This window comes from Epargyreus clarus, unplaced genomic scaffold (genome assembly GCF_041222505.1).
Source record: "Epargyreus clarus isolate Ecla_fem2 unplaced genomic scaffold, WU_Ecla_fem_2.2 ptg000012l, whole genome shotgun sequence".
Taxonomy (NCBI): Eukaryota; Metazoa; Arthropoda; class Insecta; order Lepidoptera; family Hesperiidae; genus Epargyreus; species Epargyreus clarus.
The window spans coordinates 2598470-2610793 of NW_027332220.1; the positions used below are offsets into that span (position 1 = coordinate 2598470).

The following is a 12324-nucleotide window of genomic DNA, read 5'->3' on the forward strand; positions in this document are numbered from 1 at the left end:
GAAGGTGGTAGAACCCTTTGTGGTTCGACTCCAGTGGCACCACCGCCGCACCTATTTCTGCCCAATAACAGCAGTGTTGGCGCTGCTGTGTTCCGTTTTGAAGGGTGTGGTAAGGGAGAATACTTTTCCGAGGCGTTCCAGCTTAGTCCTCAGGGGTAGCGGCGCATCTGTGGCCGACCTCATGTAGGAATATCTATCCTATCTGGGGTTCATTACAGATGTCCATGGGCGGCAGGAGCCACTTACCATCAGGTGGACTGCATGCTCGTCTGCTACTCCTATATTATAAAAAAAAACTATTTTTGAAAACGGCTGTATTCACACGATAAACATCCCATTTACATATACAGACATTGAACGTGTCATGTCAGACAATATCTTTTTTTATACATTGTTTTTAATAGGCATGGCTCATGTCTGCGAGTTCGTCTTACACAAGATAAAAAACGTCCATACATATTATCCAAAATAGTTATTTTGTCTAACAACCATGTCCGAAACCTTACATGTATGAAATGCAGCTATACCTTGTGTAATATTCAAATATCTGCGCTTATGCGCAGATATGCGAGTAAAGCTTACCATGTAGTTCCAGCTTAACTACATATGTATAACATAACATACGCTCTTAGTAAACTTCGCCGTAACCTCGTAACAATGACGTCCGTTCGCTAGCACGTAGCCTGAATAATTCCATTCGTAAATCTACTTACGTCCGATTCGGGTCTTAGTTGGAGCATATTGTTTCATACAGGTATTACAAACCCATACCTATATTCATGCCTAGAATAGGATATTGGATGAGTAATATCTGAGATAGCTTGCATGAAGAGATGGTGATTTATATTGAGGTAATCCGTCATTACCCGTCATTACTCCGTCATTACCTTGTTTCTTTTTTAACGAGGGGGAAATTTTCAAAAGGTACCCGACGACTTGGGAGCTACGCCGGGTTATGTGGGATTTTTATCGCACTAAAACGCCCCGGTGGCCGTCCTCAACGCTTGTTAGAGAACTCCGGGATCTCCGACGGAACGCAACCGGAGTCCTCCAAGCGCGATGCCCCGATTGGGCTCTGCCCTGAGAGAGCAGTTTTCGCTCCTCCCACAGCATCTGGTGTTCACGACGGTATGCGACCACACATACCGCTGTCCTTCCCGGAGTCGCTTACTGGACGGTTCGAGCTCCCACTCTTGCCGCCCGCAACCCCGGAAGCCCCCTTTTAGTCGCCTCTTACGACAGGCAGCAGATACCCTAGCCCTGTTCTAGTCCCGGAACTATAGGGACAACTCCGTCATTACCTATTATGTGTTTACCCTAAGGGGGCCGTGCCTAGGGCAGATTTATGTTAAATACATTTCTGAATCCAAAGCAGTGATATCCAGGTGGTTAAGATTTAAGAAACTCGGTCTACATATGTATGACCAAGGTCTACAATGTATGACCACGGGGTCCGAGGTTCAAATTCCGAACACGCACCGCTGATTTTAAAAGTTATGTACGTATAAGAACTAAATTATCACTAGCTTTAATTGTGCAGGAAAACGTCGTGAGGACACCTGCAATCCTAAGAATCTTAAGAAAACGATTTCATAGGTATTTGAAGTCTTGTCCCTGTAGTCCCGGGACTAGAATACGGCAACGGTATCCCCTGCCTATCGTAAGAGGCGACTAAATGGGCGCTTCTGGGAAGGACGGCGGTATGTGTGGTCGCATACCGTCGTAAACACCAGACGGTGTGGTGAGTCCTGAAGCTCACCTAGGAGGAGCCCGAAGGGGCAACGCGTTCAGAGGACTCCGGTTGCGTTCCGTAGGAGATCCCGGAGTCCTCTTGGCAACGCTGAGGACGGCCACCGGGGGGTTTTAGTGCGGTAAGAATCCCACATAACCCCGTGTCGCTCGCACGACACTGGGTACCTTTTGAAGGTTCCCCCTCAGGTATCTGAAGTCTACCTATACGCACTTAGTCAGCGGGGTGGACTAAGGCCTAATCCTTCTGATTCTGAGAAGAGACCCGTCCCAGCAGTGGGACAGTAATGCGTTGATGACATTTCTCAATTAAAATGTTGATCACTCACTGGTCGCGTTATAATTTTCTTCTTACTTTTTTTCGACTTTCCGCAAATTTAACCTCCGCAACGCACCCATAAGACCACTTAAAGATAAGTAGATTCCCCATTCATTATTTCATTACCAAAATTGGACCTCAAGATGACATCTAAGTGTTTTCAAAAACAGCTAACCTCCATTATCGCTACCAATTTACTAAAATAACATTGATTTTTTCCAAGGAAGTGCCAATTTAAATGTCGTCAAAAATACGTACTTCTCCGTTATTTAAGTCACATAAATTACATCAATTTGAAGTGGCTTCAATGGACGGACGGCTTTAGTAATACTAATAACTTAAGTTCTTACTTAATCTTCATACTTAGGTAGTTAGTTACATTATACCACTTTATTTTGTCAAATACTTGACTTATGTACAACTTATTTATAAGGTTCGAGTGTCACAATGTTAGTTACCGTACTCCTCCGAAACGGCTTTACCGATTTTTACCAAATTTTATATGCATACTAGCTGACCCGACAAACGCCCTTATCACTTAGGGGGATGAAAAATAGATGTTGGCCGATTCTCATAGATACCGGATAAGCACAAAAAAATTCATCAAAATCGGTCAAGCCGTTTCGGAGGAGTATGGCAACGAAAACTGTGACACGAGAATTTTATATATTAGATTCTGAGTCTGAGAATCGGCTACTATCTATTTTTCATACCCCTAAGTGATAGGGTTATTCACCCTTAACATTTTTTTATTTATATGGCAACACAACGTTTGCTCGGTCAGCTAGTTTAAATATAAATTGTCCCTGTAGTACCGGGATCAGAATAGGGCTACGGTATCCCCTGCCTGTCGTAAGAGGCGACTAAAAGGGGGCTTCCGGGGTTGCGGGTGGCAAGAGTGAGAGCTCGAACCGTCCAGCAAGCAACCCCGGGAAGGACGACGATATGTGTGGTCGCATACCGACGTAAACACCAGACGGTTTGGGAGGAGCCAAAAGTGCTCCCCCAGGGCAGAGCCCGATCGGGCATCGCGCTCGGAGGACTCCGGTTGTGTTCCCTCGGAGATCCCGGAGTTCTCCAAAAAGCGTTGAGGGCGGCCACCGGGGGGGTTTTAGTGCGGTAAAAATCCCACATAACCCGGCGTCGCTCCCACGTCGTCGGGTACCTTTTGAAGGTTTCCCCCTCGTAAACAAAAAAAAAAAAAAAAAAAGTTTAAATATAAATAAGTAATTTAAATGAAAGACAACAAATGTGGCATTGAGTTATATTGCCCTGTAGTTCGGTGAGTTCAAAGTTCACTCCCCTGCCAGACGGATCTCAGTATCTGTGTATGTGAATGAAAAATTGAGATTTCTTTTGTAACTCTGGTTTCTCCTTTGTGACACCTAAAGTACCTAATAATAATCCTAGTAAGTATTACTGCTTGAAGAAAAAAGTATTATTACTCTTTAACCCATTAATCAGTTAATTTATAATTTCTTTCATTAATGAATATTTTTTTATATAATATAGGAGTAGCAGACGAGCACGCAGTCCATCTGATACTAAGTGGCTACTGCCACCCATGGACATCTGTATTCATCCCAAGATAGGATTAGGTATTCCTACCTGAGGTCGGCCACAGATGCGCCGCTACTCCTGAGGACTAAGCTGGAACGCCTCGGAAAAGTATGTATCCCTTACCGCAACCTTCAAATCAGAAGACGGCAGCGCTTAGCACTGCTGCAGAAATAGGTGGTGCAGCCGGAGTCGATCCACAAAGGGTACTTCCACTTATTATTACTTTCATTACTTCATTTATATTTAATCATTAATCCATTAATCATTTATTCCTTCATTCGATCATTTATATAATTATTTACAAAACTGACATTTTCTTCACAAACCAACAATTCAAACATTATAATTTTATGCTGTTGAATGTTCATTCACACTGTCACCTTTTCATGTTTTATCTACCCTCGTTATTTATATCTTTCTTTATTCGTTTTTTCTTTGATATATTCTAATAACTTCCTTACCTACGTACTTCTTATATATTTCAGCCCTCAAATTACCCAAACACACGTTATGATTTCCCTGCATACGCGGTTTACTGCCGACTTTATCCGAAGTTAGCTTACTAATATGACCCATAAACCGTTCGTACATGTATTTTGAAGCAACAAGCCGTCTTACCCTTCGGGAGATAAAATGTACCTGCTAGGGAATATATGTAGAATATCATTTTTTACGATATTGTAGCCAATGCTCATGCAGTCCACCGCAGGTAAACGTTCACTGCCGAATATGTATATCTTTAACCAATACCATTTAGCATAGGGATTTAGGACTCCTGAAAACTAAGATGGATACCTTTCCAGTAAAATTCAAAATCAGGCTTTGTTGTTTGAAAGGTGTGGTAAACCAGAGGCTTTCCAACTTAGTCCTCAGGGGCAGCAATCCACATGTAGTTGACCTCTAGTAGGACTTTAATATTATTCAAGATGTTCACGGGCGACAGTTGTACTTAGTGTAGCGACTCCCCGCTGCTCGTCAAGAGATGGCGCTGCTGAATCACGCTATCGAAGTTTTCTAAACATCTTGCATATATACAAGCTCCGAACTGAGACTGAGGGAGCATGACCGCTCCCCGGGCATGATCACCTAGTCCACAGGGAGATCTCCCTTTGCCAAATTACCGTCAGGTAGACTACATACTCGTTTGCTAATTTAATAAATTCAAATTCAAATCTCATTTATTCAGAATTGATTCATATAGATTACTTTTTGAAAGTCACCAAATTACCACCGCTTCGGAAGGCGTTTCGCTAAGCAGAAGAAGCGGCGAAAGAATATTATAAAGTACTGAGTATAAAATAATATTTTTAATGTTAACTTTTAAAAGTATTTTTACTCTCTACACACATTTTATCTCACGTAACATATACATCTCATTTTTATTTTGTAAATTCCCCGTTTTAAAATAAAAATCGGAAGCTTGCATCGTTTGCAATTATACCATACGTTTACTCTTCACGCCGAATTCACGCGCCAACTGCTTTCAAAAGCGAAATTCATTTTAACTTCGACATTGAAATAACAAGCCTTGAATTCTGAACGCACTCGTAATTTCGTTTTAAATTTAATTTTAACTGCTACTGATAGTATCTCTTTATGTTTTATTTAAATGAAATAATAGCCACTTAACTTAATTATTTCATTCTATCAAAAACATAATTGTAAAAATGGGAGTCAAGTTCAACATTAAGATTGTAGATTTCGTTGACATAAGAATTGTTTCACTTCCTCGACAATTGACGTTTAGATGGCTGCTAAATACTGGAGATAATTTTCAAAATTAAGTTACAGGTACTTATACCGTATACTTATAACATACTCTAAAATAATTTTACGACAACATTTAATGTTTCATTCCTTTTATTCAATTTAACTCAGCTAGTTTTAACTTCAGTAGTTTTAACCTACTTATATTTGGTTAATATTTTGTGTCTTAAGCAAGATACTATATTTATGATGTGACATGACGTATCTTACCTACTCTTCTAAAAATAAGGTTTATTGATAAAAGTGAGCTGAACCAAATCTTAAGCTTGAATTATATGGTGATGAACATTAACATTGAAACATTTAACTAAGAACTTGACACACATTTAGATTTCAATTTTCTTGTCAGCGGAGTCAGTAAACATTCAAACTTTGAATACTAAACTTGGCTCCTATTTTCACATTTATGTTTTTGATATTATTTTATAGTATTATTTGATGCTTCGATATAGTACATCTTTTCATTAACTACTATGAATGCAGATAGCAATGTCTTTATGTCTTTTCACATCAATAAAAATACCTTTACGCCATATCTTTCCCATAAACGGTGACGAATCGTGTCTACCTTTATGGGCTGTTACGAGTTGAATACCAAGCTCTTCAATGGATGAGAGGAATTTATGGGGTTAGGTGTTTATTGCTGCCAAATTTCTTTCTTTTCGACGTGAAGACATCTAATCTAATCTCGTTATGTACGGTACTTTAACTTGTAACCAGTCTAACTTTCTTGTGTTCAATGCACTAATAATTATTGCGTTTCTCCCTTAAATTTTCAAACAAAAATACGGAAACACTTGACACTTGACATAGAGGCTTCCGTACTACCAAACGTTTGTTATTTTTTATTACTTACTTATTTTTATTAATTTTATTATTTTCAGCAATAGTTAGTTATATGTAAGAACGCCATCTAGTCAAGCCTAAAGAACTACTGAGATTTTCTGACCATGTATCTATTACTTTTAGCTTTTGGGTACGGAACCCTAACAAAAAAAGTTTTATCTATACATATAAATAAAATTGGAGTGTCTGTTTTTAATATTGAAATAACTGCTTTTTACTACATGCATATGGTACATACACCAAAATAACACTTTTTTTTGTCCGTCTGTCTGTTTGTTCGGGCTAATCTCTGAAATGGCTGGACCGACTTTGACGGGACTTTTATTGGCAGGTATGTTATGCATATTGTTAGATTTCTTTTTAACGCGGGTGAAACCGCGGGGCACAGCTAGTATCAATTAAAAATAATGGTAACAAACACATTAATTAAAACAGTCATGCCTACCTCACACTCGCATAACTAGTTTCACAGACAATATTTCAAATAAAAAATCTCACATAAAACTGCCTTTCCAGTGCTAGATTGCGTGGTCTCCGACTGGGGCGAGTGGTCCCAATGCGACACGGAGTGCGGTTCCGGCAGCATGGAGCGCAGCCGGCAGGTGCTGCGGGCGCCGGCGCACGGCGGCCGGCACTGCCCCTCGCTGCAGCAGCGCCGCGCGTGCCAGGCGCACCACGGCTGCGCGGCGGACAGCGATATTCCACAACGAGGTATGATCCTTAAGAGATTGACACTTGCATATCAATACTAGTTTTTAGAAGACAGGCTGCAACAAGGTAACTTGCTACTAGGTTTTTACTACACCCCTGTAGCTAAACAGCAACTGTGGAAGAAGAACAGTAATCTTCATTTATACTCCATTAGTAAGCATGAGGTAATTTATATATTTTATTTATTTATATTAAATTCTTGCATTAAAACTTACTCTTGTTTGTTTGATTGTTGTCTGCGTGTGTGTGTGAGTGTGCGTGTGTGTGTATGGTCGTATGTGCGCGTGTGGTTGCATGTAGAAGGAACAGACAAAACAGAGCGAGAAAGTGTGTGAGAGAGAAAGACAGATTGTCTGAACGCAAAAGTCAGCGTGTGACGCACAATGCGACACGGAGTGCGGATCCGGCAGCATGGAGCGCAGCCGGCAGGTGCTGCGGGCGCCGGCGCACGGCGGCCGGCACTGCCCCTCGCTGCAGCAGCGCCGCGCGTGCCAGGCGCAAAACGGCTGCGCTGCAGATAACGATATTCCACTACGAGGTACGCTGTCTAAGAAAATAATGGCATCTTCACTACAGCCAGCTAATGGAAGAAAAAGTCACGTGCTGCAACGAGGTACCGTGCTGCTAGGTACTACATCCGTCTAGCTAAATAGTAACAGTGGAAGAGGCAGAGTAACATTATACTACAAGCACAAGGTAATTTGGACACAGGAAAAAAATTACAATTACTTGCATTGAAAATGACTCTTGTTCGTTTATTTGTATGTCTGTGTGTGAGTGCGCGTGTAGCTGTATGTAGAAGGAACGGGCAGACAGAGCGATTAGTGTGTAAGAGAAAGAGAGAGACAGATTGTCAGAATGCGAATGCCAGCCTGTGACGCATAGTAGCGCACGGAGTGCAGCTCCGGCAGCATGGAGCGCAGCCGGCAGGTGCTGCGCTCCACGCGCAGTACCTGTGCGCGTACGGCTGCGCAGCGGACAGCGATATTCCACAACGAGGTATGGTATTTAAGGACATGCACTGCTAGGCTTTATCAGATCTGCTTTTTAAAGCGGCTTATGGAAGGTTCAGCGACATTTCAAAACAAAGTAAGTCGTTAATTGGTTTTAACACCCCTAAGGCTGTTAGAAGAAAAAAAATAATCTTCGTAGCATATCAATAATGGTAATGTCTTCTTGGACACTTGGCAAACACAAAGTTACAAAAGTCAAAGTTACTTTTGCTTGAGTGTGTGTGTCTGAGAGAGAGATCGTGTGTGTATATGTTAGGGATAGATAGAAGGAGAAGGTATGTAAAAAAGAGAAATAGAGAGCTAAAATTTGGATGCCAATATCTGACAGACAAATTTATTTAATAACAAAGACAGGTGACGTGACCCATGGCCATGTCAAAAGCTGGGCTTACCAGCGGTATTATTAAGAGATAGGTATTTAACAACTTTATTTGTTACAGAGGAAACAGCAATGATCCTCCCCGGCTCGTTGTCGTCCAGCCGGCATTCCAATGAAACGGTGGACATCCGCAAGAACCTGCGCCTACGGAACCCAGACGACCCGGAATCCAATTCGCATCGAGAGTAAGTTTCTTTTATTAATATCTATTTTATTTAACTCTATTGTTTAACGATTGGTATGAACTAGATACGGGCTAATACACAAACGACATGAGTTTACTTCCTTATATGTATGTACTTCAACTCCATTGTTTAACGATTAGTATGGATTAGGTAAAGAAGCGACACACAAGCTACAGTTCATGTTGACGACGGCTGCAATCGGCTGTTGCTGACAGTCGTCGATTGTAGCCGTGTGTCGTTACAACTGTTGTCAAGTGTGTTGCACTATACTTAGCGACATCACCGACTATTGCCGCTTGTCGTCAGCGACTGACAAACGAGCACGTTCAATGATAAGCAACGACGATTATAGATAGTTGCTGATGGTCGACGACAGTTAGCGAAGGTCGCTGACGACAGGCGGTAACAGTTGCTAATGACAAGAGACGATAACTCGTATGATAGAAGGTATCATCAAAGACTGCAATTTTAAGTCGCCAGCTGTCAATGTGGTACGCAAAAACGTAAATTTTTATTTTGTCTAGAAATACTCGTACCTACTTTAGTTTTTCAAGATTATATGGAAGGTTTTCCCGATTTTCCAGGACAACTGTAAAAAAATCCCTAATGTATTTTGTACTAAGACCTTCTTTGTAAGATATGCTTTCAAATAACCAAAACATCCATCCAAATTGGATCAGTAGTTTCTAAGAAAATGCAGACATACAAGTTTATAAGAGTATACATACATACGTACATACATACATATACACATACATACATACATACATAACGGTCAAATACAGAACCTCATTGTTTTAAGTCGTTAAAAATACCATATGTTTTTACTTAATTGACAGATTTTTTCAATTTCACTGATACAAAACCGTCGCTACATTTTATCAAAATAAAAACAATGTAACTTGTTACAGATACTGCGTGCAATTCGAAGTGACAAAGGTTTCGAAAGCCTGCCATATGGACTCCGATTACAAGGCTTTGAGAGAAGGTGAGACCGCTATGATATTTTTAAATTTCTCTTGCTTTGAACCTTTTTTATTAACAGGGAAGCCTTCTAAAGGTACTCGATGTTTTTTAGTAGACGAGCGTGCAGTTCACCTGATGGTAAGTGGCTACTGCCGCCCATGTACATCTGTAATCAACACCAGATAAAATTAGATTCGTACCAATCGTACCTGAGGTCACCCACAAATGTGCCGCTACCCCTGAGAACTAAGCTGGAACGCCTCGGAAAAGTATGTCTCCCTTACCACACCCTTCACTGCTGTTATTAGGCAGAAATAGGAGTGGCGGAGACGAACCACTGAAGGTTCTATCACCTTCAAATGTCGATGACGTGGCTTACCATACCTCTCGATACATACCGTCATCCTTCCCGGGGTCGGTTACAGGACGGTTGGAGCACCCACTCTGGCCGCCCGCAACCCCGGAAGCCCCCTTTTAGTCGCCTCTTACGACAGGCAGATAATACCATAGCCCTATTCTAGTCCCGGGACTACAGGGACACAAAGACTACATTACCTAGGCATAGTGTTAAGTCCCGAGTAATACCTAGATTTAGTAAAAAGAAAAAATGGTAAATATTTTAACAAGCACTTTACAAATTCAATCCTTTATACGAAGTATATAATTCCTAAAAGATTTGTTAATGTATCCAGAAATAACAAACATTCTTGGCATTAAACATGAAAAAAAGTACAAAATAATATTTTCCTTCAAAATATTTTCGGAATACCTTTGTTTCGTATAAAGTAATCTCATCCCCGGAATTATTTTGTCCATCTTAATAAATTTAACCTGTTTATGGGAATACTGAACATTTTTACGGCAAAGAAATATAGAGGAGGGAAATATAGAAAAAAATCTGAAAAGTGTTACAATGTTTGTAGATTGTAAGTCAAAACAAAGCAGGATAACCCAGTTAATATACTTATTTGAAAGGGGTCGTAAGGGAGAGATACTCGTACTTATAAAACACGTGTACTTAGTGTACAAAAGAATTCGCATCTGTGACTGAAATAGTTCTTTTATCCAGTAATCTTTTCCGGGATTGATTAGGTATATCAGTTACCAGATTAAAAAATACCTACAATTTAACCGCGGAAGAACCAACGCCACACCGCTCTATCTTGAAGCATTACTTACTTTACGGTGGAATGGTGTTGATGCTGAGATGTCTCTGTGTCTTGAGATAATACTTCTCAGCTATATTAATGGCCATGTGTGGCAGTGATCACTCACCATCAGTTAGATAACATGCTCAATTATTACTTCTATAAAAAAATACTTTGCAATAATGTATATGCTCCAACCCAGGTGCCACAATTTACTAATTTATATGCTCCAACCCAGGTGCCACAAATTACTTATGTATATGCTCCAACCCAGGTTCCACAATTTACTAGTTTATACGTTCCAACCCAAGTGCCACAATCTACTAATTTATATGCTCCAATCCAGGTGCCACAATTTACTTATGTATATGCTCCAACCCAGGTGCCACAATTTGCGTGTCATGCGAGACAGCGGCACTGCGCCGCGACCTGCAGTGGCGCTGCAGCGGGCACGGCGTGGCGCACCACACGACCCGCTTCTACGCGCTGGTGGCGCCGCACTGCCGCGGGAAGTGGGTGCGCGCGCGGCAGCTGGAGCGGCAGAGCGACTGCTGCCTCAACCCGGACTTCATCTTCGTTTAGCTAGCTAGCAGTACTTTAGGGTTATATTTGAGGTTCTCACGAAATAGATTCTGTTGTCATGTAAACATTTGTCATGGTAATAGATTTTGGTCATGTAAGATTTGTCACGGATATAGATTTTGTTGTCATGTAAGATTTGTCACGGAAATAGATTTTTTGTCATGTAAACGTTTGTCACAATTTGAACGTTTAATACGGAATAAATAGCTAAGTTTCATTGTTGAAATAAAGAAAATAGATTGTATGCACAGGTAAAAATTCAATACCAAATTTGGTATCAAAAATATTACTTTAATTATGGATTTTAAATAATAATAATAATAATAGACTTTTTATTATGACTGGTTAATTATATCTTAGTTTAAAAGTCGATAGATTGTGTTGTCATATAAAAGTTTGTCACATTTTTAAGATTGAATAGAAATAGAAGATACCGTGTCATTATGACTGATTAGTTAGTAATGTCTAAGTTTTATTGTTTACAAGTCATATTAAAGATTTTGTTACAAAAATATTCCGTTTAATATAGATTCTAGACTAGATATTATATATATACCCTTTCAGTAATAATGTTTAAGTTTAATAGTATAAAAGAAGATAGATTATGTCGTCACACAAAAGTAAAAGAAGATAGATTATATCGTCACACAAAAGTTTGTCACAAAAATATATTTTTTCAGTTTAATTATTATATTCAAACGTAGATTATGTTGTCATATAAAAGTTTGTCACAAGGATATTCTTTTTAATACGAAATCAGAAAACTGATACATAGATAAATTATTATAGGCTGATCAATAAATCCATGTTTAGTAATAATCACTGCTGTTATAAGGTTTAATGGTTAAGGTTAAAGTTATTGTATTTGTCACCTTCCGTATCTGTCAATGTCGACTAAGAATTGTGGTGACAGCGACACAAATGACATTACCAAATAAATTGGTGCAACACAGGATATTTACATTTCATTGCTACCGTCAAAGTTACTGTTATATTTAACTTTAACGCAAACATTAATCAGGCTTTCGGTGCAACACACCCTTAATCTCTTTTTTAAGACGAATCAACATCCCTATATCAAATCCTCAGTAACTCAACA

At 39.9% G+C, this 12324-nt stretch overlaps 1 protein-coding gene across 2 annotated transcripts in view; it reads left to right on the top strand.

Annotated features, from left to right (window-relative positions):
• LOC140746107 (somatomedin-B and thrombospondin type-1 domain-containing protein) overlaps window positions 1–11843 on the top strand; it is a 79880-nt gene extending 68037 nt beyond the window's left edge. For both annotated transcript variants that reach the window (XM_073078108.1, XM_073078109.1), the window contains exons 3-6: window positions 6758–6952; window positions 8406–8529; window positions 9441–9517; window positions 11026–11843. In XM_073078108.1, coding sequence (XP_072934209.1) covers window positions 6758–6952; window positions 8406–8529; window positions 9441–9517; window positions 11026–11225 — 596 coding nt within the window. In that variant the 3' untranslated portion in view covers window positions 11226–11843. The remainder of the gene's footprint in view (window positions 1–6757; window positions 6953–8405; window positions 8530–9440; window positions 9518–11025) is intronic.
• The last annotated feature ends 481 nt before the right edge of the window (window positions 11844–12324 follow it).